The sequence below is a fragment of the Crassostrea angulata genome, chromosome 6 (assembly GCF_025612915.1).
Source record: "Crassostrea angulata isolate pt1a10 chromosome 6, ASM2561291v2, whole genome shotgun sequence".
Taxonomy (NCBI): domain Eukaryota; kingdom Metazoa; phylum Mollusca; class Bivalvia; order Ostreida; family Ostreidae; genus Magallana; species Magallana angulata.
The window spans coordinates 45,697,125-45,723,440 of NC_069116.1; the positions used below are offsets into that span (position 1 = coordinate 45,697,125).

A 26,316-nucleotide genomic window follows, 5' to 3' on the forward strand; every position below is an offset into this window, starting at 1 on the left:
CAGTGTTGTTTTGAAATACTAGTATGTGAATTTCTTTTTATGGTAAAGACATGCGCGGATCAAGGTGGTGGGCAACCTAAATAAAGTTATTTATAAACAAAAACAAAAAACAAAAACATCCATCAATGCCTGTCGTTGGCCCTAATAGGAATAGCGTTTATTTTGTATAGAATTACAAAATAAACATCCATATACCATATACATCGCACATACTAGTATACAAGTTCCAGATATTAACTCTTGTATATATATACTTGCGGAATTTTTATTCAATATAATTATGCAACATTGTCGGCAAATGACCTAACCTCTACTTAATGATATACACGTTGTGTATTATCAGGCAGAGGGTATGTATTCATATTATGAGCCAGAGGAAATTATGTAACGTCGGGTGCCAACGGTGCAACTGTATGTATATAAGATATATCAATGGAACCTGATAATACTTGTCTATCATTATCGTATTTAAAGATCCTAATAGACTAGCATACCAACTGAAATTCACACTACAAAAAAGGATCGATATTTGACAATCGATTTAAATGTGCTTTGTACCAATTTTTAGGTTGGTCTGTAAGTCACAAATTAGAGCATTCTTTTTGATGAATTGTCTAATATTACAAATGTGCTTATGAAGAGACATTGAAAACATTTTGGTTCCGTAGTACGCGGTTGTATTGTCGGCTAAAAAAAGCGTGCATGTTTGAACGTTTAAAGATCGTGCAATTCATTTCTTTAGTTGAATTTTATTAAGTTTTGAACAAGTTGAATTAAATATTATAGTGTTTCTAAATTATTTTATTCCTCCTGGATTTTCACTGTGATGACTTCTATAAGTTCCTTCAAAAACGCAACTTTTAAAACTTTAATTCAGGAGGTCCTAGAAGTGACGAGGATGATTGAAGCGATTTTACATCTATCTCACGAATATATTTATGATTATAAAATCGGCATTTCAATTGCTTGTAGACGATAGGGTGAGGATGGTCGCTTTAAAATTAGAATTTGTGTCGTGTATTCATGTGCGGATCTAGATAGAGAGGGGGGAGGGTCCGGATCCCCCCCCCCCCCCCCCGAAAAATTCGGGCTTCACGGGACGTTATCACGTGACCAATTAAGTTCATATCCCAGTGAACTTTTTAACTTGTTGTTTATTTCTTATTTAATTTCGTGGATCAACACAAAAACGAATTCCATATATTGATTTGTATCCAACGAGTATTGATGAAACCACAGTTCACAATCAGTAATGCTCGTGGACGTGTACGAAGTAGTCAAACCACACACTTGTGTTTCTATCATTATCGTATTAAATGTATAAAGTATAGTAGAAAAGTTCTTCAATCGCTGGATTTTTACTAAATACAAGAAGTTTTTACTTACTTTCGATTTAAAAAAGTTAAAGTACGTTCATATGTACAATTATGCATGCGAAAGAAGATACCAGTGCATAGTAAGGTTATGAATTAGAGCATATGTACCAGTCAATGATTGCAAAAGAAATGAAATAATTATATATGGCAGACTTGATAGTGAAGAAGAGACCTTGAAAATATATCAACAATGAAACTAAAGCCTAAAGGAATTAAAGGAATGCTAACCCCCCCCCCCCCCCCCTCCATGGCCCACGGATTAGGATTTTTGGCAGATGCTGCCCTCCCCCTCTCCCCCTTTCAAAAACCGATGCTACGTGACACATGCACCTGGCGTAGGGTATATATTTTTTAATATGAGAAAAATATATAACGCCAGGTGTCTGAGCTACGTGACTGATCGCTGTTAAAAGACAGAAGAATGTCCGCCCACGCCCCGCAAATAAAAAAAAGTTACATCCGCCACGCATCAACAGGTTAGACAACTCTATAATTTTGAAATGGAGTTCATGATGTGGGACAAAAAGTGGAAGAGCCCAAAGTGTGTATAAAAGGGGGCTGTGGTGACACGCTTCGAGGGGTGTCCAACGTCGGTGAGCGGCAAAACAGTGCCCCTGCAAAAACAGAAAACTGGGAAGGTAGGTTACTGTCAATGTTTCTGTTAAAACATGTGTTTGTTCATTCACGATGATGCTGCTTTTTCCTTCACCGGTGAAACACCAAAGCATGGTTACGTTATGTAAAATTCTGACGCTGAATTACAGGCAAAATGGTGAATATGTGATTTATTTTATCGATTCTTATCACTTTATCTGTTGACTTTACCGATGGATTTTTTGAAATGTTTGTTTTATTATTCAGTTGTGTCTAAAGACATGATAAAGTATCCGTTATAATGGTCATAATGAGAAGGCAACTCTTAAAAAAAATTTCATCATCATTTTGTCATAAATTATAGTTTTGGAAATTATTGTAATTAGCATGATTAGTGAACTACAAATGACTTTACGATGTAAAAAAGCAAAAATCTGTGTATTGTTAATCAGTTATTGACAAAATACATGTACCAGTTCACAAGTAGGCTATTGATCAGAAGCATGAGAACAGATATTATATATACATGGGTAAAACCCGGTTTTGCAGATATCCATTCAATTTCTTTAAAAATAAAAAGGATGGAGAAAAAAATGCAGTATGCTGTTAATTTAAATTATGATGTAAGCCTATGGTATATTGTTCTAAAATTATTGCATGATTATTTCCATAGTGTACAATGCATCAGTTCGAATCATCATTACTTTGTAATTTACAACAAGTGTGAAATAACATGATACACTTTTTAAAAGGTGGCGAAATGATCTTGTGCACATCATGTTTGTTATTCATAGTATAGACTATGATCATGACCCAGTAATTTGATGCAAGGATGTTAATCTCCTCAATGCAGCTAAGGAAGGAAATTGAAGCACATTAACTAAACAAGTTTTAGGTACATTAATTTATAAAAAGAGTCAATAACCTTCAAGTAAGATTGAATTTTAAAATTCTCTTTTGACTCTCACTCTCTCTCTCTCTCTCTCTCTCTCTCTCTCTCTCTCTCTCTCTCTCTCTCTCTCTCTCTCTCTCAATTTGAATAGATTTTCATTTGAAATAAAGAATTTAATGACATCCAATTTTATGACCGGCATAATATGATGAATACATAAAATCATCAAAATTTTAAGATATTTTCAAGGAGTAAATCGATGATAACAATTTTTTTAAGGGTGGGTATATGGAGGGTTTGCATGCATGACATGGTCAGAAATCCAGTCATTTTGTAGAAGGACCCCTGGCTTGTTTTAAGTAATATTGCCAAGCTGAACATCCTCAAAGACCTCACCCACAAAAGGTGTTGCCGCTATGGTAATAGATTTACTCCCGTCACTTGTGGTCTTTTCTGTTTGCTCATGCAGTGCATATAATCCCTTGATTTTACTTAAAAATATGCAGGTAGCATCAAAAGCTAGCATACCAAAAATAGTTTTAAAGAATGAATAGGCTCAAAACTCTTTCATTGTTCAAGTCATCCATTGGCTTCGAGTTCTATCCTCTGACAGCTAGCTGAAAAACTTGATATCATCATGAATTGGCATTTTTACATCTTTCCTTTCCGGATGACTGCAGGTTTCTGCTTTGGTATATTATATATTTAGCAAATTTTTACATCAAACTTTCTTTTTAGGTTAAAAATGCAGAGTTTTTGACTGGTTGCTTAATCAATTGTTACAATTTTAAGAAAGAAAATAAGGGCACAGCTACATTTAAATGGAGAAAGTTTCAGAAAACAGATATTGGTATATTGTTAATTTTTTGTGTAGCGATCGGATGAAGAAGAAACTTTTATTGCTCTATGCAAAAATCACTGCATTAAATATATATTAAAATGTTTCGATCATAAAAACCCATGAATATTGAATATGGTGGGTGTAATTCTAACAAAATTAAGGCATGCATGAATATGGTCATCTTCAGTGAAGTATTTATGAGTAAAATATGTTATGCCAAATCAATTACCGGTATCTTGTGATATACTTGTCAACAACTTTACATCACAGCTCCTTGTTTATGATTAAACTATACATGTATTTCACAATTATAAATGTACACTCTATAGTATTATACATTCATTAAAGAGATGAATATTACAAAATGTAAAAGGGATTTGGGAATTTTTTTTTTTTATCATTTTCAGATTTTTCTGTAACTGATCTTAAAAGAAAAAAAAAACAAGGTTAAACAAATTAAAGGTAGAAGTCTCTCAGTCATGTCCTGAATGAGTGACCAGTGAGTGTGATAATGTCAAGTGTGTATTGACAACACATGTACACTGTTGGTTAAGGGGAGGGACCAAGGTATTGATTGACAAATACTCGGTACGAGCAATTTCATTCTAAATGTTTAAAATGCAGAGCATTTTTAATCTCAATTTTTTTTACTTTTCCCCTTTGGCTGCTGAACTGTAAGTAGCATATGAAAAATATTCTGTAAGGTAATTCTTATAATTAGTCGAGAAAAAAAATAACTTTTTTAATGCAGAGGGAAGGGGGTGGGGCTAATTTACATGCGTACATACTGTTATGCATGTTATATATGTGGAATTGGAAAACATTTTCCATAACAGTAAACAAAATTGAAATTTTAAGTTACTATAGCAAAATTTTCCAATTTAAAGATAATTTTATAATTAGAGCAACTACATCAATGTGAGTTTCTGACTATTATTAAGTACTGTACATGTACATGTATATGTAAAATGTTAAACTGTATACTATACATTTGTATGGATATACCATTGAATAGCTGCCTTAAATGAATTTAAAACCTAGCTGTCAGGAGATTGAACCATCTCTGTGAATGCACATGGAAGCATTGATTTTGAACATACTGGTAAATAAATCAATAATAATCAAGTCCCATGATTCAATAAAATACAGAAGAGTCTGGCTATCACTATTTATATTATAGAGATGCTAATTATCCAAGAGGTTAATAAAGATTATAAACTATGATTGAAGAACCTAGAACTTGAATTATAAATGTAATTTAATTAACTGTACAAATTTATCAACCTCAAGTTGAAAATTTCATATACCGGTAAGAGAAAAAGAATAGTTATTATCCGAGTATATCTTAACTTTGTTCTACATGTAGCTACCAGGTATTTATTTTATGAATGTATACTATATATGTGTGTTTTGTGGAACCAAACCTCAATACTCTGTTAAATGGTTATCTTAGTAGTCCTTATTGACAACAACTATAAACTTTCAGGTTCTTTGAGGTAAAAAATGAAGATTGTAAGCTACATACACACATGCAGTTTATACCCCCCCCCCCCCCCCCACACACACACACAAAAGTGACAAATGTGAAAAAGCCCATTGGAAGTGGGCATGAATTATTCGTGAAATTAAAAAAACTCAAACAAGCTGGCTCATGGTCAATAGGGCTGCATGGTCATTAGTGTGAAGTCGTAAACTTGGATTCAAACAGCAACCATTCTCAATAGGACTGGTCATGAATGTGCAGTCGTAAAGGGATTCAAACAGCAACCATTCTCGATTGTTTATTCATTACCTGAATAACATCTGGTCACATTTAGTAACAAAAGAATTGATCCAAAACAACAATTTCTCAATAAGGCCACACCAATATAATTTCTTGTTCATTGGACCCCACATGCTTGTACACCATGTACTAAGATAAAACTTTACAAATGAGATTATCATTAATTCCCCTTATTCAGAAAAATCTGCGCTGTTTTCTATTTCTGCTCTCTTTTCCTTATTTTCAATAGTTTTAATATATAAATCAGAAACAAGAAAAAAATATAATCGTCTGCACAATTTTTTTTATCTACTGCCCAAACATTTTGGCTACAAATATAATAATTTTATTATTTAACTGTCAAACACTCATACCTTTTTTCACTGGCTGTCCAACGAACAAGAAATTATATTGGTGTGGCCTGACTTGTTCATTGCCTGGCTGCATTAGTCTCGTACAAGAGAAGTTCTCCATATAAATTATTTGTTTGCTGGAGAGAATGAAGTCAACTATGCATCATTTCATATAGCATCATAATTTGTTGAAGCAATGCAAGAACTAGCTCTGCTTTAATGGTAGGAAGGATTATATACATGTAGGTATGGAGTCTCAAAGGATATTTTTTTATTATAAAATATAAATTATTTTTATTCAAATACAAGGATCGAGGTTTAACATACACTTAGCTAGGATTTAAAGTACTTGCGTGTAACTAGCATTAAGGTAATAATAGATTATCATTTATATGAATCAATTTACAGTTAATGCTCTTATCTTTCACTGAGTTATTAATCCGTGATGTTTTATTGTTTGTCAGTATCTATTGGAAATCATATTGTATTGGTCAAATTAAACCTAATCATGAGTAACCTAGCAGTTACATGTATTTATATATACAGTATGTACTCTTTTGAGACAACAAAAGAAAGTTCAAAATGTCGAAATCAATGAAAAATACGGTCACTATATGGAACAACGAAGTTTTATCATTCATAACTGGTCTACTTTGTGGGGGCATTTAAAATACATTAAATGTTTGATCTGATTTTGCCTGTGGGACATTCTCTAGGTTCCCGACGTGTGTCAAATTATAGAACTTGTCACAGAAGGCTTAATTAAACATTTATTTTAAGGCCAGGGGAATTTTTTAAAAGGCCTTGTCCATGTGCTTGTAGTGTGCTCGTGAATAGTTCACAATAGTAAGTACCAGTAAGCGTGATTTATGTACCGGTATCAGTATGACCAGATTAAAGTCAATTTGAAGGAAGAGAAAGAGGATATTATTATATATATTAATTCATATGTAAGTGGATGGTGTGCTGATTACTGGTATTTATTATTCTAAAATTTTATGCAGAGATTATTTCTTAAAGAGTAAAACTGGAACAAAAAATAGAAACTATTTTGTCTTTATGTAAATGTACTACGGGTATCATCATTTTAAAAAAGGGTTTTTTTGGGGGGGGGGGGGGGGGGGGGGGGTGGTGGTTAAAGGAGTTGTCTGTAAAATAGAATATAGATGCAATAGATGCAATATATGAGTAAATGTCTCTTTGATTTAATGTGTGAATATTTCAATGGGACGAGAAGTGCATGCTAGATGATATATACACACAGTGTGGGATGAGACAGGGCAGATATTAAATGTCTCATCCAGATAGCTCACAGTGTTCAGTTGCATATTGAAATGTACATATTAAATTCAAACTACATGTAGATACTATTCTCTTATATGCATGCCTTTATATATTTTATTTGAATACATTAAAGATTTGCAATCCATGTTATATGGTTTTACAATTGAGTAAGGAAAAAGGTTTTATTTTGATATTTGGCGACAACTGTAAGGAATATTTTTTTTTAATTGCAGACAGGTTAAAGCAGTGCGACATTTGTATATAAAAATGGGTTGCTGAGTTGAAGAAAATAGTATCAGGAGCATTCCGCTTACAGGTTCTGAGAGCAAGATTAAAGTGAAGAAGGGACAAAATGCCGTCCAGTACATGTTCCCAGTACAAAGAAGTTGTCATTGTTGGTAAGTGCAGGATTTGATATACACAATTTTGAATTTTGAGTGATTGCCAAAAACTGTTTATGTTTTCCAGAAGTTAAGAATTATTATTATGTAAGGATTTTGTAAAAATTTAAATCCAGGTCATACATGTATTTAGAGAAAGAATTAAGAAAAAAAAATCCTTTTTCAAAATTTGGTTTTGTCACGCTGTGTAAGAAAAGATTATACTTATTTGCATGCAAATATCTAATATCAAGTATTTGTCTAAATAAAAGGACTTGTATTGCTTTTCCCATAAACATTACATTTTAAAACCTTTAATTCACAGTTTATACATGTACTAGATATATCGAAGACAAGTCTATAAAAAGAAATTTGTTAAATTAGCAATATTTTTGTGGGAATATTTTTCATTTAAAAACATCAACAGGTCCTTTTAATGTATTAATTTATTGATGATCAGAAGCCAAGAATTATAAAGAGGGAATTATATAGGAATTTAATCTATTAAAGCCATCTTTTATACACCCTTTAAGAGAGCGAAAGATGACTTCGGCTGTGTCACATTATGTTTGAGCTAGAGACCAATACCAAAGGATTTTATTAAAATTATGTTCGCATATTGCATTTTGTAATAATACACACACAAGAAAATTTAAAAGATCTTAAATAATAAGTGTATAAGGCAAATAAGTGCTTATTTATTCAAGTAAATTTTCTTTTCAGAGTTACAGTCATATTGCATGCTGGTTGCAGGTCTTTAGCTCGTTGTCTGAAAAAATTTGGATGGGCGCCCCATGTTGTTCATCCGAATTTTTTCAGACCGCGCGGGAGCTACAGACCTACAGGTATTTGCATGCATAAGTTTGATGGCAATTTAATTTCAAAAATATTCTTGCATTGGCAATGATAATCTTGATATCTAAATGTTTATGACCATGACCTGAATAAATAATACATGCAGCCATTATATGTATAAAGTTAAGTTTCTAATGTTTTTTGAAATGTTTAAAATATTTTCTTATAAAACTTGAAATTCTGCATGTATTTAATAAAAGTATAAAATGGGTCGAAATGTTTCTGTACATGGTATATTAAATCGATATCAATTAATAAGCTATATAGTATTTTATTTATCTTGTGATGTCATTAATTGAGTTCCTTTGTACACTTTTTTTTATGTGAAAGCAAGTCAGAAATAGACAGCATGAAATGGGGATATTGATTTAACGATGTTAATTGGTTGCATCAATAGACTATTGAATAGACATTGTCACAGTTGTAACACTGACTATTATATACAGTGTACACAGTATAGAATCCCATTGACAGTGCGAAATTCCCTTCAAAGAAATAAATAAATACAATCTACAAAAATCAAAACTTTTTAACTACAGGTATATAGTTGTAAGTTTCTCAGTTTCTCATGCAGATGTGGGGGAGGGGGGTGGAGTGGATATCATATCTTACAAGTTACGTATTAGTACATTGAGCAAATATACCTATTCATGTGATCAAAATCAACTTGAGTGACTGATTTAAATATTATCCCCAACAGGAAATGGTCCCTCTGCCATCAGTTTATCCGTCTTCCTCTCTGGGTACCGACCCTATTATAAGGGGGGTACACACTCCAACGAGTACCTCAATGAAAAACTCCAGAAGATGAACCCCAAAAAATCCATAGTAGACCAGGTAAGAGCACTCACAGCCAAGTGGTAGGTGTGTGTGTGTGTTTGTTTGTGTGTGGAGGGGGAGGAGGGAGGTGGATGGAAATAAAATACAATGCTGTGAACGTGAAACTTGGTTGAAGGTTAACTATAGATTATTAGAAATGCATTTTTTCTCCTCCAAGCCATAGAAAAAATAAAAAAAGAAGGAATGGAAAATATGAAATAGAATTATTAATGTGAGCTGCCATTGGTAGGCATTTTCATTTTCCAGTTCAGTGGTTCTACAAATTTAGATAAACTGCCCCAACTCTGTTTATCCTTAATTGTTTATTTCCAGCTGCGACATGAGGGAAATTTTCCCTTCCTGTTAGACTATAGGATAAGGCTCTGTTATTGGCAGGACCTTGTCAATTTATACAAGATTATTAAGTAATGGTGTAGTTCATATTTGAGGGAACTAGTGGATTGTTCACATATAATACATATCAACAGGTTTTCAAATCAGCACTCTCCTAAACAATGTTCTGCTTACCCTTACCCAGGTACTGTAAATTCCTTATAGTACATGAGTACTTAATTCCGCAATCCCGCTGGTTTGTATCAAATGGCGGGAATATAAAATTGTGGAATTTTTTTTTTCTTTTTCTTATGGTAAAAAAAATCTCAACTCTCAGAAAATAACTGCAGGATTCTAAAAACACCGGAGGGTGCTTCTCGCGATTTTATGCAGATATTAATTCCTCATGTTTAATAAGGAATCTACAGTATTATATGATATATATGTTAGATGAAGGATAAGACTTTTCCCCTTTTAATGTATGGATGTGTGAATGTATGACATAGAAGGAGGGAGGGTTGTCTATGTTTTCTCTATTATAATTTATAAACCTTTGTTACATTGACTGTGTAATTAGCAACAATAAAAAGCATTTTTCAAATAATTTTTTGACTTCTATTAATTTCCTCCTTTCAATTGTCTTTCTTTCAGCATCGTTAATTTTTCATGTATTAATTTGCTGATGTCACGATCTTCAGGACTTGTCCTTCTTAGCCGAGGGGCTTGAAGGCCGCTCCCCTAACCCAGTCGCTCTTCTTCTTGACGCCCTCTGTAGGCCAGATGCTGATCTAGGAGTAGACAACCCATCTCTCTTGGAATGGAAGTTTGAAAAGGAACATGCAATTGACCATGTGGTCTTAGGAAAAGGCAAAGCTGGTGGGGCATGGCAGGTAAAATATATATTATTAATTTACATGTACATTATCTTAATGGTATTAAGGGGTAAATTAAATAAAAAATTTAGCAATATGGTAAACTGTGCAGAGAGGAAAAAGACGGAGGATATTAAGAGAAAATTTACAAGTGTTCTCTTAATGAAAAAAAAAATGAAGGTGCATGCATATTATACCCATGTAAAATGAAAATTAAGATAAGACCCCAGGAATAAAAAATTAATGAAAAGTAACATACCCTTCATAAATTCTTAAACTTAAATCATTTGTTTTGTATACGGTTCATGCACCATGAACATTTCTACTTCAGAACATGGATGGATCCATGCAGACTCTGAGCTTTGCCAACTGGATGGAACTCCCTTCCCTAAGCTTCAAGGAGTGGCAGAATTCACACCACAGGTACAGATATTGATCTTGAAGTAAAAATACTCTGCTGATCAAATTTATAAACGCTTTTGCATGATGATAATCTTATTGAATACTTGTGCTGCTTTTAAGAAGAAACAGTTAGAACAAATTTATAATGGTTCTATAAAAATAAAGATTCTATAAAGAAGTCCACTGTTCATATTGAGAAATGTTTTTGCATGATAATAATCTTGATCAAAACATGTTTTAGGAAAAGGCACAATTTAAACAATAAACAATGTATTGCAGTCTAATCTGTATGTCCTATTTATTCACCTACACCCCCTCCTCCTCAAAAGCAAATATTTATTACCTATAAAAAGAGATAGGATTCTTAGAAAAAGACGTGACTGAGATATTCTTCAGACACCCTATATTTGGGTAAACTTTTAAACAGCATGCACTCTAAAAAGAAGTCAGTTATTGTGTCAGCAAATACCTGTTATCAATGAGTGAGGTCAGACACGTTTAAATTTGTTTGTTCAGGCTTATCAAGATAATTCTGACCCGGGAAGGACACATTTTTAACACCTTTCTATTATTAACCCTAAAAATAGATTTACACTTGGTCATATTTCTAGCACAATTTAAAACCAAAACTCATTTGCCTTCTTGTAGAGATGAAAGCCATGCTCACAATGGAAGAGCCACGGTTGCAGATGTGAGAAGATATTACGGCGATTTTGTTGAAGAACGAGGACTTCAGCCATATTTCAGGGACCAATATGTTGTTACATCCATTCAGAAAAAGTTCTACACCAACAAGGATGTTGACTCAGAAAGTGGGGAGGTAGAACCTTGTAAATGTAGGTACAAAAACCATGGCTTCCTTTGGGAGGTCAGAGGTTATTGTTACCTTGGTGATAGTGAGGGGGACAGAGAGGAGTTCTGTTATTGCACCAATAATGTGGTGGTAGCTACAGGAACATTTGACATCCCCAACAAATTGGGTATTCACGGGGAAAACTTACCTTATGTTCTACATTCTCTTGAAGAAGTGGAGCATGTTTTATCCAACAAAAAGAAGAAGAAATCCCAGGATCCAGTGGTCATTGTCGGAGCAGGACTAAGTGCAGCAGACGCTGTGATCATGGCTCTGAAAATGAAGCGGCCAGTGGTTCACGTATTTAGACGTGGAGCCAACGATTCTCAACTGATCTTCAAGAAATTACCAGCAGCAATTTATCCAGAGTATCATACTATCCATTCAATGATGAAAGGCAAAACCATTAACCCCCTGTACAAACCTTACCCAAATCACTCTTTGGTGGAGCTAAAGGAAGACAACCATGTTCTGATACAGACGACATCGGGAGGCGACATCTTGTCATTGGATGCCTTCTATGTGGCGATTCTGATTGGAGCATGCCCAGATCTGTCATTTCTTCCACACGATGGTAAAAACCTCGGTGTAATACCGCGCTTTCCCATTGACAGTAAGCATAATCCCATTCACGTGGACCCATATTCTTACCAGTGTGTCGCAGAAACCGGACTATTTTCAATGGGACCATTAGTAGGGGACAATTTCGTACGCTTTGGATTGGGTGGATCGTTAGGCATTACGAATCATTTATTGCTCACAAAGAACAAACAAACTCAGTAAATATGTGCAATACTCCTTACAGTGATGTATGGTTGTGATAATCCAATTTTTAACTTATTATGAACAGATCTTCTTAGTACTTACATGTATATTAAAGGTTAGGGTCTTATATACCTCAATTCACTGATCTGCCAATGATTTTGTTATAATTTTTTTACATTAAAAAAATTGTTTCTTTTTAAACCTTCAGTGTTTATTTTTTATCTTTGTAATGAAAGAAATTTTACAACAAATGCAAGTCATGTTTAAAAATAAATTCAAGTAATTTTCTGGTTGATAGTTCAGACAAAAACGTCTGATAAAAAAATAAAAAACGACTTTATAGGTGATTAATACAAGTATATTTGGGCTTTGCTATAATATGTTGATAATGGGGCCCCCCTGCTTTGGTGGCTGGCAGAAAAAAAAAAACGTGCACACAAGGCCCGTCCCCCACCCCCTTGCATTTAAAGTGTTAGAATGACCAATGTCCTTTAATAGACCCTTCAGTATGTTTAGTCAGCATCAGTACATGTATACATGAAATAAATTTCTCTCTGGTGTTGCAACTAACATGCCTTATGCTTAATATGCCTGTATCTCTGTTTTAATTCTTGTATGTGTTCTCTTTCTGTATGAAACAGGATACTCTCGTGTGATATGTTCTGCGCTATGTAGCTATTGCATACGGGGTAAAAACATTATCTGGAAGTTGCACAAAGAAGTATATTTCAAATGTGAATGTTTTAGTAAAGATTTCAAAAAGGAAAAAGAATTACAGAAAGGAAAAACATCCAGTGAGATTCGAACACTCTCTCAGTATACATGAAGTCTCCACTTACGTTTACGCGAAGCTACGGAGACCCACTACTTAACAAGTTAATAATGCTTACAGTTCATTAATAACCAATAAAATGAGTAATAATTTAAAACAACTTATTTTGATCCAATATGGGTAGAAATTCCATTGCTATAAATAAATAATTATATTCGAAAAGTTCTTGAACAAAAAGTGTAGAGCAATTCATACCTAAAATTTGCATTTTACAAGTACATGTAACACTGTAAATGCTCGGGATTTGTGCTTAAACGCCGTGTTGCTTAATACTGAATCACACATTTGATGTAGACGGAAGAACCTAATTGATTTGCATCATCACATTTTCATTATAAACTATGTATAACAACAACAAAACTACATGGGGTCCAGGCGAGGTTTGCATTAAAAAGAATTAATTATTCGAACACGAATTGAAAAAATTTACAAATATAAGTAATGTAAGGAACTATTCCTGACTCTTGTGGAAGACCATTACGGCTGGTTCGTGATCATATTAATTCAAAAAACCCACAGGGCCCAAGCCCGTTTAAGCATTAATTTCAATGTAACCATTAATCAAAGATTGAAATGGCTAAATTGCGATAAAGCATGGTGAGCAACTTGAAGAACTTAACAGACTAACAAGCACCCAAGAAACAACTAACAGCTGATAAAGGAGAAGACCAACATAAAAACGGGGCTATGGACCAAAAAGCTGACAAGTTGCTAACAATTTTTTTTATTCTAGCTTGTTCTGTGTTAGTTTCAGCAATCATTGACCTTATGTTCTTCATATTTTATTTCAAGGTCACCTACTGTAAATTCAACTTAAGGTTCAGGGTTCAAGGTGTGTTGAGTATTTCAAAGCCACTGGCCCAAAGCACAATAAACGCATTACTACATGTGGTATACCAATCGACAGATCAGGCCCGAGTATTACCGGTTTTTTTTTTTTAATATTAAATATAGTTTTATTTTGCTATTAGTAATCACAAGTTGCATATTTCACAATCTTTTCCCGTTTTTTGAATGCTAAAAAGGTAAAAGCAATTTCATTAAAATCTGTGCCACTTCTATGGATGAACAATCTATTCAAAATCTAAAGCGTTTCAGTTCAGCCACGAATGGATACGAAATCCCTGATGGGGTGTTTTGAGGATCAATTATATTGATTTGAAATAGAACTCGCGCAGCCAGAACCATGCACTTAATGAAATAATTTACATTTATATCATTTTTTAAGAGTTTGGGGGTGGGGGGTGGGGGTTAGCAATTTAGTTCCATTAAAAAGCAAATAAACTAGAATGGTTAATAATTGAGGTATAAGTATATGGTAATTTAATTATTTTTTAAATTGTTTTTTCGAGTTTTCCACGTTTTTTAAATTATTAATCATGGTGTAAAACCATTTTTGTTATGTTGATTTGAAATGCATCCATTATATATTCAAATAAACTACTCTGAGCCGATATTTCGCCTACACAAATGTAAATGTGCGTAACGAGTATTACAAATTAGCAGAGATGGATGCAGAAATATATCAATTGATCCTATAAAATAACCAACTAAAATATATCAGATCGGATTAAAATTCATGCACTAAATAACTTTATGACAATTTATAAAGCAAAAAATCACATTAACAAACTGTTTTGGCAGACACCAGCTTTTGACTTTCAATTTTAATAACGTCATTAAAAGACATACACGAAATTGGTAAAAATGGGAAAATTTCTTTGATCTCTCGTTTAATTATATTCTTTATACCATTTTTAGGTCACCGAGACGAAGTCGGGGGAGGTTATGCTATACCCTCGCGTCGGCATCCGGACCTGGTTAAAGTTTTGTATCCAAGTTATTACTTGTCTTATCTTCACCAAACTTGCATTGATGATGCATCTAGACCTACTTATGGACTTGAAAGACTTGGATGTTGAATATGGGTCATGAATTTCAGATGCTGAAGGAAGTGTAAAGATGTGAAGAACAGGTTAAAGTTTTTGGTGTAGGTGCCCTTTGATGGCAACATCTAAATTATTACTGGTCGTAACTTGCATGGCAAGTGCATCTTGTGATACTGATCGATGCACTCCACAGCCTCAGATGCTGAATATGACTCATTGGTTTCGGATGCTGGATGAGGTTCAGATTTTTGGAGCTAGTTAAAGTTTTTGGAAGAGGTGCCCTTTGATAGGCAAATCTTAGTTGTTTTTTTGGTTCAATCTTTACCAAATTTGAATTGATGATGCATCTTGTGATACTTCTGCACTTCACAGACGTGGATGCAAAATCTATTCCATAGGTTTCGGATATGCTGAAGGGGATTAAGGTTTTTGGAGATGGTCACGAGTTTATGCAAATAATACACATGTACTACTTATTCAAACTTGCAAAGTTGATTTAACTACGGTATATAAATGAATCACAAAGGTAGCTTTAGATACATAAAGTGATCTTGATTATCCAGATGGTTAGGCAGGTTTAAGATTTTGGAGCAATTCAAATTGCATTTGTGTCTTGGAGCAGGTTAAATTATAAAATGAAGTAAATTCTGCTCATACCTAGTCAGTCTTACAGTATCCAATATTTTATTAAAGATCATTTAATTTATGATTTTCATATAATATGATAAAGGTGATGCCTCGTCTCGGTGAGCTTTGTAATCTGTGATCACTTACGTTTATAAAAGTTAACAGAAAGTTAAAACTGTTGACTTCTGTTTATTTTTAACGAAGCTAATATCTGCCAAAAATAAATCAGTTAATGTGATATCTTTAACGAATAAAAAGTAAGAATAATATATTAAGTTATTTATTGGTCCATTGGTGCGAGAATTTTAAGTCTGACATACCCTATTTGATTTAAACCCTATTAACTTTGATTAGCAATGCAAAATGTCATGGTTCTGAACTAGCAATAACAGTTTCGAGCGTAAAATTTGTGTGGGGGGAAACATTGAACCGAAATAATTTATTTGCTTTTCCTAGATGTACATGCACACCTCCAATCAAAATATTAGGGTTTTACATTATTATCAAACAATTTTACAAACTAGTTTTCTTAATTTGATCATATATATTAATTCTTGCTTACACCTTCTAATGTCAATAAAAAAAATCAATATCCATAAATCATACTTCAATGATTTGTTTATAACATTGAACCATTCATCCTCAGAATGTGGCCGAAATATGTGCGTCTTTTAATTCAATAGTACCTACGTATGCATCCCTCCAACCCAATTCATTTCTGACCTGTCTTACTTTTGACATGCGGTAAATAAACAATGCATTACATGTACTGGAACCAACTAAGTTATTTATAAAGATTCCCAATTCAAAAACACGATACAACAAGTATTCTATTAAATGATCATGTACAATCATTCCTGTCGACAGTTCTTGTAGAAAGAAATGGGACTTGAAAGATATGGACCAGACAAAACTTCTCTTTCACAGGCTAGTGGTGGCATTGACATTCCGTGTATCATTAAATGTTTCAAAGACAATTAAAACATCATTGTCGCATAGAAATCATTATATATATATGAATTAAGAGATTAGCGATTGACAGAGGTCTCGTATTTGTAAAAGCTGCCAAGCATATAGAACACAATGATACTGATATTTAAATCATGCCCTATCACTAATAAGCTACCTTCATCATTAATTTTAAAGTACACTTTCTAAAAAGCTTGTTGACTATCAACAATGGGCATTCCAAATGTTGTTGGGACTATATATAATCTACTTCCAAGCAATTGACCTACATTTGCAAAACAATATTTTTCAAAGCTGGCTTATAAATAGTACCCAATTTTGTATGAGTTTGCATTTGTCAATGTTGCAATAAAAAAAGATTGAACCCAAAATATGTAACCATACATATATTTGAAATATGAAAATAAGGATAAAAAAATGCTTTAAAAAAATAAGTTTCATGTTTAGATATAAACATGTTCACCATTACATCCAAGAGAAGAACATAAAAGGCCTTCTTCTATATTGAAAAATGAAAAAAAAATATATCTGAACATGATTATACATGTATACACGTTTCATACAAAGATAATTGCTCAAACTTATAATTTGTGTATGACATTTTGTGGCCACGGTGAGTACAGTACTACACATGCCAACCTTTGTGATGAATTAGACATTGTATTTGATGAATGATGCCATGACTTTATCACTCACACTCCTTGAAGACCTTGACCTTTCAATTCAATATGTATGAAGAGTTCATACAGTAAGGTACTGTTTGTCAATGCTTAGCTGGAACATTTTTAAAGTTGTAAACAAAAGTATTGGTCATTTATAGCAAAACACAGATACAACAAATCTGTTGTTTCTCTGAGGCATTAAACAAAATACTGTACACAGGATTATTTTCACCTCAAGACACTGGAATTTGCCCAGTTTAATTTTCCCCCTTACAACAAGGACAAAAGGGGTACAAATAAAACAGGGGTGAATATCTTCCGGTGTATAGTAAACAAAAACAAATATAAATCACCCCATTCATAAGGTAATCATTGCACCATGCAATATATAACATATCAGTACATACTGTAAACGTATTATATTTGGCGCGTACAATATTTGGCAGAAAATAGTATTTGAACAAGTTGGCGTGGATTTGAATTAGCGTATTCCTGAATATCACTATTCTAATACATAAATGCAGAGCATTTAGCGATGTACTTGATTTAGCGGAAGCCGCATTTCGCCATATGTAATACGTTTACATGAAAATGATAGTGCTCTTCATGATCTAGCTGCAGGTCTGTAGCTCCCGATCTGGAAAAAATTCGAATGGACGACCTGGGAGCTACAGTGCCTCCCATAATAAAAATCTGAAATTTACAGCGCACAAAAAAATGCGCTAGTTTTGGACAGATTTTTACTATGGGAGGCACTGTAGCTCCCAGGTCGCCCATCCGAATTTTTTTCAGACCGGGTGCTACAGGTCTGCAGCTATTCATGATCATAAAATCTCTTGTTTGATGTAATATGATTCCTTTCATCCAACCAAGGTTCAAATAAATTTGCTGTATACCATATAAAATTGGAATGCATTAATGGCTTCTTTTGTACAACCAATATAATCATGTAAACAGAATTTCACTTTTCAAGAGTTTTTTTCAGATGTTTCTTCTTTTTCTGTTTCTTTGTCTTCCTGTGGTTCTGAAAAATAGGCCTTTGTACTGAAGATTTCCGGAGGCTCAAACACAGGCTTTTTGTCTGACTTAGAAACTGATTTTTTCTGCAAAGAAAAAACACGAAGTTTTCTATACTGAAATTTTTTTACTTAGATGAAAAAGGATGCAAAAACTGTACGCAACGACAAATAAATGTAAATAGCAAAAATAACACAAAATCCTACTCATATCAAATAAAAGTGACTTTATTACAGAATTAAAAAACAATTATCATATTAAACTTTAAAACTTGGTAAAAAAACAACATTAAAAATATGCAAAGTTTTAAGATATCCAAAAGCTTTTAAAAGCACATTTATTCATAGAATACCTTGTAAATAATAATAAATTTGGATTTATCTTTCACCAACTTACTGGTCCAACAAAGGAGGACAGCATCTTTTTAAGTCCACTTAGTGATCCCATTTCATCTTCCGCTTTGTTAACACATTCTTCCAGGACAGCCATATTTGCCTGCACTACTCCCACAAATGCCTGAAATATTCCAATTCTAAAATTATTAAACATCTCTCTCTCTCTCTCTCTCTCACTGTATAAAAGTGTTATTGTCAAATTTTTTAAAAACTACCTTACCCTTTTTCTTTTATCAGTCATTAAAATCGTTTAAATTGTATTTTCCTTGTTTGTCTCACATCAAAATGCAAGATACATGTAATATTCTCATTAATTCTCTTGTAACTTGTAATTGTCATTACATGTACTATCAAATCAATCAGGTATCTAATTGGTTTCTTACATCAAGCATGTAAATATTGGCAAAAGTTACTGATGAACGTTTTGAGGGGCAATGTGCCAGTATGCATCTCCTTATCTCTCTCTCTCTCTCTCTCTTTCATTTTTGATCATAAAGAATTACCTCTAATTTATCTACTTTCTCAAATATTTCCTGCATCTTGGCACATTTTTTCTGCAGTCTAGGCAAAGTTTCTGATAGACATAAATTATTGTCTACTCTGATCTGAAAAATATGAACAATGCTGTGTAAATTAAATTTTGGGGAAGAAACATATGGAATGTACATATGTACATATTTATCTCAATGATAGATGCGAGTTATTCTAGTACGTTACATTTAATTTGATAAATGATAAAAAAGATTCATATTTTTTCCAATTTTCCTTTTTTTAAAAACTATTTATTATATTCATTCAGTAGATATTATACTATCTACTGAAAATATGTTGATTATTGATTTCATGATAAAGTGAAAGTTTCCTTGTTTCAACATTACCATGTCCACTAAACCGCAAAATTCTTCCAACTTTGTTAACATTTCTTCAATATTTTCATTGAATTTTTCTTTCTGAAAAAAAATGAAAAGTAAGTTTTAAAACAAAACATGCTTACTGACACATGTAATATGCAAATTATCACAGGCACCTCCCATACTTTATTTTTGGAGAACTGTGAAATTGCAGGTAAATTTCTTGGAAATTTGTGAACTAATTTTGTTCCATCTTTATTCATATTTCTATTAATTTCATTCTATTTCTATTTCAAAAGATTAAAAAGCAGAAATATGGTTATCAAAAGAGATAGACCAGGAACCTAAAAAGTGTAGTATACCCGATATATGGGTAGGTGTAGTATTAGCTAATACAGGGCCATGGGTATGGATGAAGCGACCATTCATTTCAAAGAAATTAGCCCAAGAAAAAAGGGGATAGATATTATCCATACTTCACTACTTTTGGCATGTGCTGAAAATGTAATGTTTCTGATTCAGAACGCTGGCAAGGGCTAATAACGTACAGAACATGCATGCGAGAATTATACCCGTAAAGCTTATCAATATCAAACAATTTATAGACCAATTTGGGGACCTCAAAAGCCAATTAATTATGTAAATAAACAATATGCACAATGTACACATATACAAGAGGGAAAGAGTTGTATGATAATAGACATGTCATAGATAATAGTTGAGCTGTACTAAAATAGGAAACCTTTGTTGACATTTCAATGATTTCATTTGACAACCATTATCAATATTGTAGAAATAATTTTATTGTTTTTAGAAAAAGCAATAATGATTACAACTTTCATTTCGGGGGAAACAAGCGGTCATTCTTCGTTTTGAAGTGCCCCTCCCCCTCCTGATATTTGATAGAATAGTGTGTACATTTACCTCTTTTGCTGAATCAAATTTAGTATAATGAACATAGTCATCTGCAATATCTTCAATAAAGCTCTCGGGTGTTTTTTCTTCAATCACAGAGTTATATTTCGTCTCTGACTCTGGTCCAGAATTATCTTCTGCACTGACTTCCATGATTGACAAATATATACCTTTCGCACCTTCAATTTCAAAGAGCGTGACAAAAGAACGACAACTCTTTTTCTCTTTTTGACTATAGATCATTCATTAACTTGTAGTAAAGAATTTAGATAATCTACTTTAATTTACAAAAATTCAGGAAGGTTTAATATACATAATATGGATTTATGTATCTATATGTATTCTTATTATTCCTAAGTAAAAAAATTAAAACTATTTAAAGTAGGAAAAATAGAGCGGAAATAGAACAAAAAACAGCGCAGAATTTAGTAGATGCAGGAATTAATAATATTATTTGAATACAAACGTGCGGGATTCAACGAACAAGAAATTAGATTGGTGTGGCCTTAGATATATAAAAATAAAACATATGACAGAAAACCTGCAGGGAAACATGGCATGAGATATCTAAAGAACAATTAATGGCATGGAAAATACCGGTAGTTAGAGCACTTGTTAAGTGACTTAACATAAACCCCTTGTACTCATGGTCTGCCATTATGTGAAAAGTATTACTACTCTTAAAGCAATAAAAACAACAGAAAATATACATTCCACGTACTTTTAATTTTGATTGCAACATCCTTTTTCTTTCCATTCATAGTTTGAATAATCGAAAACTTTTTTCATTCTATATTATTGTAATTAGCTGTACTGTTATATACAGAATCTTTCACCAGACAGCTTATCTGAGCCAAGTCCTGAATTGTGGCATTTTGATTGACTTCTGCCTCATTGGCAGCAAACTGTATTAGATTGACTGGCACAGTAGTTCCCTGAATGTTTAACAATACTGAACTAGAGTCGCCCTCCTGCTGTAGTTGGATATCACTGGTGTTGAGGAGTACCCCCTGATTGTCCGTAAAATACACAGCTGCCTCCTTTTTCTCATCCTTTTGACTAGCGATAGGATCCACCGTAATGACACTCTGGTCCGCCTGCGGAACTGTATTTGTGCTGGAAGATGGAAGATGGAAGGTGATCATGTGGGTGGTGACTCTGCCAGAATTGGGGCTGGATGACACTCCCTGGCCTTCCACTCCCTGCACGGAACTCTCTTGAGATATGGCATTCATGGCACAGGTGATTAATTGCGTGATGTCTGAGGTCACAAGTCCCTCTCTCATCAGTCTTTGAAGATCTTCCTCCCTTATAGTCCTCTCTCCAGATTCAGACATCTCCACATGCATCTGGATCTGATTCCCCGGATTTTCCACATTGTTCCCGACAAAAACTGGAGCCTGCTCACTAGCATTCACTATTTCTATTTGCGGAATGTTTTGACTTATATTTTGTATTCTTGGAGCGAAGGTCACACTTTCTGGCTTCTTTTTGGCCACAGAGGTAGTTGGGAGGAGTCCGTTTTTGTGATCCCGCACATGATCCAGATATTTTTTTTCATTTACAGATTTGTAGGTACACAATTCACAACAGAAAATTCCTTGAGCACCAAAATGTTTGTTCTTCATGTGTGTTTTGAAGCAGATAGCCTGTATGCAGGAGTACGGACAATGAGGACATTTATAGGGTTTTTGCCCAGTGTGGCGCATTTTGTGGCGTCTCAGGGAATTATGGTCCGTAGAGGCATAGCTGCATACGTCACACCTAAAGTTACAACAACCAATTTAGAGCTACTTAAATCCTTTACTTCATCTTTAAGTAAAGCTAAGAAATATCAACACTTGCAGCCAATATATTTTTACATAAAGAATAAATCCAAAGATTTTTTTAAGATGCAGTCCTCATTATCCAAATAAAATTCATTTAAACATAAACAATTGAACCATAGCAAGGCTACATGTACCAAAATTATGATATCTTAAAAATCTTCTTTAAACCTACTTGAATGGTTTTTCCTGAGTATGCGTTCTCATGTGTAGTTCCAGCTGTGCTTTCCTTGCAGTGGTGTACTCGCACATCGTGCATGTGAAAGGTTTGTGGTTCCCATGCACCACCTGTATGTGGACCTGTAGACATTTCTTGCTCACAAACTTACGGTGACAGATGTTACACTCCTGCTCACTGTACCTGGTGAAAAGTAAGAGATCATGGTAATAAATAAATGCAGAATATTCTCTGATTTGTGCTGAGATATGAGTTTATATTACTATTCAATCATGTCAGACATCCAGGACACAGTAATTCACTTTATCTTTCTTCACATGTCATATCAACAGAATATGTAAATATCATAATATATATATCAAAACATAGATGTTGTTATCCATTGCTTACTGAGTTTAATATGGTAAAACAAATAAATGCATCTTAATATTTGATGTTATCCTTTACCATTTGTCACTATTTTTGTTGTCTGTATGCAGCATCTGATGATTTCGCATCTGAGCCAGCTGTCGAAATCGCTTCCCACATGTATCACAGGTATACGGCTTCTCCTTGCTGTGTATCTCTTGATGAATCTTAAGTCTACTGGCCGTATCAATCTTGTAGTCACACTGATCACATGTCAGCAAGTCCGTGTCAATCTGATGAGCTTTCCACAAGTGCAAGCGCACTAATCGCCATTTTTCCTGCTGGTGCTGACACAAGGGACATTCAAAGATCTCGATTTTATCTGTGTGGCATTTCAGGTGAACATCCAGAGCTTCTTTTGTCTGAAACTTGGCATTGCAGCCTGTTTTATCACATTTGTTTCTGTAGCTTGGTACATGTTTAGGTTGTCTGGTAGAGTGTTCGTTTTTACCTGCCTCACTTGTTCTTGTCTTTCCAAGGTAATAGTCATTCTTCAGTGCTTTTGGGGGACAGATTTTGCTACGAGTACGACTGCCCTTGCTAATGTACTGTGTCTCTGACTCAATGGTCCATTCTACATCGGAATCATTTAAATCAGCAGCCTTCACTTCTTCCTCGTTTTGCGAGCGTTTTTTATTCTTTTTCCGAGAAGTCTCCACCTGTGTACCTACGCTCACCTTGCCATCTTCTAGTGTCACATTGTGTTCTTTATACATGTGATCTTGACAGTCCTCCATGCTGGTGAACCCTGTGTTACACTGACCACAAAGAAACAACTCCTTGGTGATTGGCTGAGAGCCCTGTGTGGACAAATCAGGGATAAAGTTTTCTGCTGATTCTAACACTTCCAATCCTTGCACATCACCCTTCATTAGGCCTGGTTCCACAATACTTTCCATGCCTCCATTTCCAATAGACAATTCCACAATCTTTCCATCTATATCAAATGTCAGTTTATTACTTGTTTCACTTACATAGTCTTCCACCTCTGCTGAATTGGAACTTTTCAGAGTTTCACCATTTTGCTCATCAGTTTCAACAGAATCTAGTCTAGTCTCTACAGAGTCTTTAGTCAGGTCACTTTGGATTTGGCCAGGTGCAGCTTTTTCTTGTGCATCCTGGGATATCACCATGACATTTCCAACCTCCTTGCTTCTCTGAGGAACATTAGATGTCTCTGAGTTCTGAAATTTAGTTGTAAAAATCAATGACCACATTCAATGACCACATTCGGGATATAATTCCTGTGCAACCCAGTGCACACTACCAATCTTTTAGGCCATCCCAAAACAATTTTTTCAGACTGGGAGCTACAGACCTGCAGCTATAACAATTTGGAGGACAAACAGTCTTTACAGTTGTAGATTCTAAACAGTTGACCCGCTACACATAGAGAATATACTAGTTATAGTAACAATTATATCTGATAAGAATCAAATATATCCAGTAATTTCATACTATGTGTGCTACTTATTATCAAGTATTGGCTGACAAACAACTTCTCCTGAATTTGTGAGCATCAATCAAACTTAAGAATTTTTTTCTCCATATAACTGTGTTTTTAATAACCAGCATACCTGTGGCAGTGGGACAATTTCTGATAGGTGGTCCTGTTGAACATGGTTGGCCATATCTTTGACTGTCTGACAGGTGTGGCTACAGAACTTACAATGGTAGGTGGTCACCACATCCATGTAGTCCCCCAGATTCACTCCTGAGCCCTCCATTCTCAAAATCCTCACTGACATAGAGAAAAAGTCCAAACTTATGTATAGAACACATAAGCATAAATTTGGGAGAAGTGGGGGGGGGGGATTAATTCTTCAAAGCGAATAGTTACTGGTAGTTTTAGTTTGTAAAATTTGTATATAGATGCATTTATAAATTCAAGAGTTTTGTTTAATCTATTAAGTTCTACATCTAATCTTGAATGTTCTGAATTACATGACATTTTATCAATGTCCTATGATCTATCGAATCGTATACCAAAGACTTTACTGGCCTATGAAGACCTATTCTCTCCAAGAGCATTGTATCATCATTTTATCAGCACATAAAATTATATACAAAAAATGATGTACGTAACAATGCAATGCACTGACAAGAAATGATACTTGGCGAGAATTGATCTTAGACCAGTAGACTATACAACATGAACCAGGGACATACATATTTACATCTTCGCTAGCCAAGGGTGACGATCCACAGCGTTTCTCTATTCTATTTGGTGTGAATAGAGAAACACCGTGGATCATCACCCTTAATTGGCAAGCAAAGATGACATGCTTAGTATATGTCCCTTCACTTTTCCTGACAAAATGTAGAAGCCAACATATTTTGCAAAAAATCAAAGAACTGTGTATAAAAATGCCAGTTCATATCAGCTGATCACAAAATAAAATGTTTCAAATCTTTATCATGTCCAAATAAACTATTTATTTCTCACAAAATTAAACATTTCTCAATACCATATTATCAAAATCAATAAAAGATGTGTTTACATGATATAATGGTTTGTGTATAAAATGTTCATCAATTAGAGATTCGATTGAACGAAAACAAAATGACATAGGAACATGATTTAATTACACCTGGGTCAAATTCATCTAGCACCGCATTTTATTCTCTAAACTACATTTTTAACGATTATTTTTTGTTTTTACCTGATCAATCTACAACAATTTTAGCTAAGTATCGTGTTTTCCTGCATCTTTGTTTGCTTCTTAGTCGTCGTAGAGAAAGGAAACGAGAATAATTTGTAATACGGATAAAGCACGTTTGATTCAGGGATATAAAGTGAAAAGGTGAAGGTCATTTACCAATAGGTTAATGATTTTCTGAAGTCCTAACCCGATCAATTTCACAGAGAGAGAGAGAGAGAGAGAGAGAGAGAGAGAGAGAGAGAGAGAGAGAGAGAGAGCAGGATAGGTCCAATTACGTGTATTGATGTACATTATTTATGATTTCTTAAATTCTTGAAACAATCAATTTGAAAATATTTAAATTTCATTTTTAAAGACATTTTAGGGGTTCACAATATAACTTTAACTTTAGCAGTAAGATTTTGATGCGTTTTCCAACATCCCGAATATCACAAAAGTAAATCTGTTACAGAGGTATAGTAATACCTGTAGGTAAATCGATATATATATACGGAAATTGCTTCAAGCAAAGAGGAATAAAAATCTTTTAAAACATCCACATCAAAAATATCAAATCTTTTTAGGAAATTGAAAAAAAACCCAACTAAATATTAGCAAAAATGTATACGAATGATGCGGTTACTATAAATAACTCGAAATTTTCTTAAGTAAACGCGAAATTTTCGCAAATAAAATATCAAATATAGTTTAATCATATATCTTT

The 26,316-nt window shown here is 33.9% G+C and overlaps 3 protein-coding genes across 7 annotated transcripts; 1 reads left to right on the forward strand and 2 right to left on the reverse strand.

The window, feature by feature from the left end:
- Positions 1-1,855: 1,855 nt before the first annotated feature.
- LOC128189712 (oxidative stress-induced growth inhibitor 2-like) lies at positions 1,856-12,582 on the forward strand. Of its 2 annotated transcripts, none has more exons than XM_052861437.1 (6): positions 1,856-2,014; positions 7,336-7,500; positions 9,038-9,174; positions 10,188-10,379; positions 10,693-10,784; positions 11,412-12,582. In XM_052861437.1, exons 2-6 carry the CDS (start codon positions 7,455-7,457, stop codon positions 12,397-12,399), a joined length of 1,455 nt encoding a protein of 484 aa, XP_052717397.1. In that variant the 5' UTR covers positions 1,856-2,014; positions 7,336-7,454; the 3' UTR covers positions 12,400-12,582. The 2 variants fall into 2 exon arrangements, with proteins under 2 accessions (XP_052717397.1, XP_052717398.1); XM_052861438.1 differs by lacking the exon at positions 1,856-2,014 and adding an exon at positions 6,748-6,768.
- Positions 12,583-15,950: 3,368 nt separating this feature from the next.
- On the reverse strand, positions 15,951-20,722 carry LOC128190499 (biogenesis of lysosome-related organelles complex 1 subunit 4-like). 2 transcript variants are annotated; one of them, XR_008244359.1, is made up of 6 exons: positions 20,548-20,722; positions 19,651-19,722; positions 19,276-19,377; positions 18,774-18,893; positions 18,155-18,463; positions 15,953-18,021 (listed from the first exon to the last, which is right to left on the reverse strand). XR_008244359.1 is itself a non-coding variant. In XM_052862573.1 (5 exons), the coding sequence occupies exons 1-5, from the start codon at positions 20,689-20,691 to the stop codon at positions 18,329-18,331; spliced, it is 573 nt and encodes a 190-aa protein (XP_052718533.1). In that variant the 5' UTR covers positions 20,692-20,722; the 3' UTR covers positions 15,951-18,328. The 2 variants fall into 2 exon arrangements, 1 of the variants encoding a protein (XP_052718533.1); XM_052862573.1 differs by having other exon boundaries at positions 15,951-18,463.
- Positions 20,723-21,251: 529 nt separating this feature from the next.
- LOC128190563 (zinc finger protein 54-like) lies at positions 21,252-25,761 on the reverse strand. 3 transcript variants are annotated; one of them, XM_052862653.1, is made up of 5 exons: positions 25,614-25,761; positions 24,528-24,691; positions 22,990-24,134; positions 22,540-22,725; positions 21,252-22,302 (listed from the first exon to the last, which is right to left on the reverse strand). In XM_052862653.1, the coding sequence occupies exons 2-5, from the start codon at positions 24,675-24,677 to the stop codon at positions 21,324-21,326; spliced, it is 2,460 nt and encodes an 819-aa protein (XP_052718613.1). In that variant the 5' UTR covers positions 24,678-24,691; positions 25,614-25,761; the 3' UTR covers positions 21,252-21,323. The 3 variants fall into 3 exon arrangements, with proteins under 3 accessions (XP_052718613.1, XP_052718614.1, XP_052718612.1); XM_052862654.1 differs by lacking the exon at positions 25,614-25,761 and adding an exon at positions 25,452-25,549; XM_052862652.1 differs by lacking the exon at positions 25,614-25,761 and having other exon boundaries at positions 24,528-24,698.
- Between the last annotated feature and the right edge of the window lie 555 nt (positions 25,762-26,316).

Excerpts from the sequence above, each read along its gene's own strand:
- LOC128189712 (XM_052861437.1), top strand. The coding sequence starts at position 7,455 with ATGCCGTCCAGTACATGTTCCCAGTACAAAGAAGTTGTCATTGTTG. Across the intron at positions 7,501-9,037 it reads CAAAGAAGTTGTCATTGTTG|GAAATGGTCCCTCTGCCATC; the intron begins GTAAGTGCAGGA and ends TATCCCCAACAG. Across the intron at positions 10,785-11,411 it reads TGGCAGAATTCACACCACAG|AGATGAAAGCCATGCTCACA; the intron begins GTACAGATATTG and ends GCCTTCTTGTAG.
- LOC128190499 (XM_052862573.1), bottom strand. The coding sequence starts at position 20,691 with ATGGAAGTCAGTGCAGAAGATAATTCTGGACCAGAGTCAGAGACGAAA. Across the intron at positions 19,378-19,650 it reads TTTGCGGTTTAGTGGACATG|ATCAGAGTAGACAATAATTT; the intron begins GTAATGTTGAAA and ends CATATTTTTCAG. Across the intron at positions 18,894-19,275 it reads AGAAAGTAGATAAATTAGAG|GCATTTGTGGGAGTAGTGCA; the intron begins GTAATTCTTTAT and ends GGAATATTTCAG.
- LOC128190563 (XM_052862652.1), bottom strand. The coding sequence starts at position 24,698 with ATGTCAGTGAGGATTTTGAGAATGGAGGGCTCAGGAGTGAATCTGGGG. Across the intron at positions 24,135-24,527 it reads AAATTGTCCCACTGCCACAG|AACTCAGAGACATCTAATGT; the intron begins GTATGCTGGTTA and ends ACTAAATTTCAG. Across the intron at positions 22,726-22,989 it reads AACAAAAATAGTGACAAATG|GTACAGTGAGCAGGAGTGTA; the intron begins GTAAAGGATAAC and ends ACTTTTCACCAG.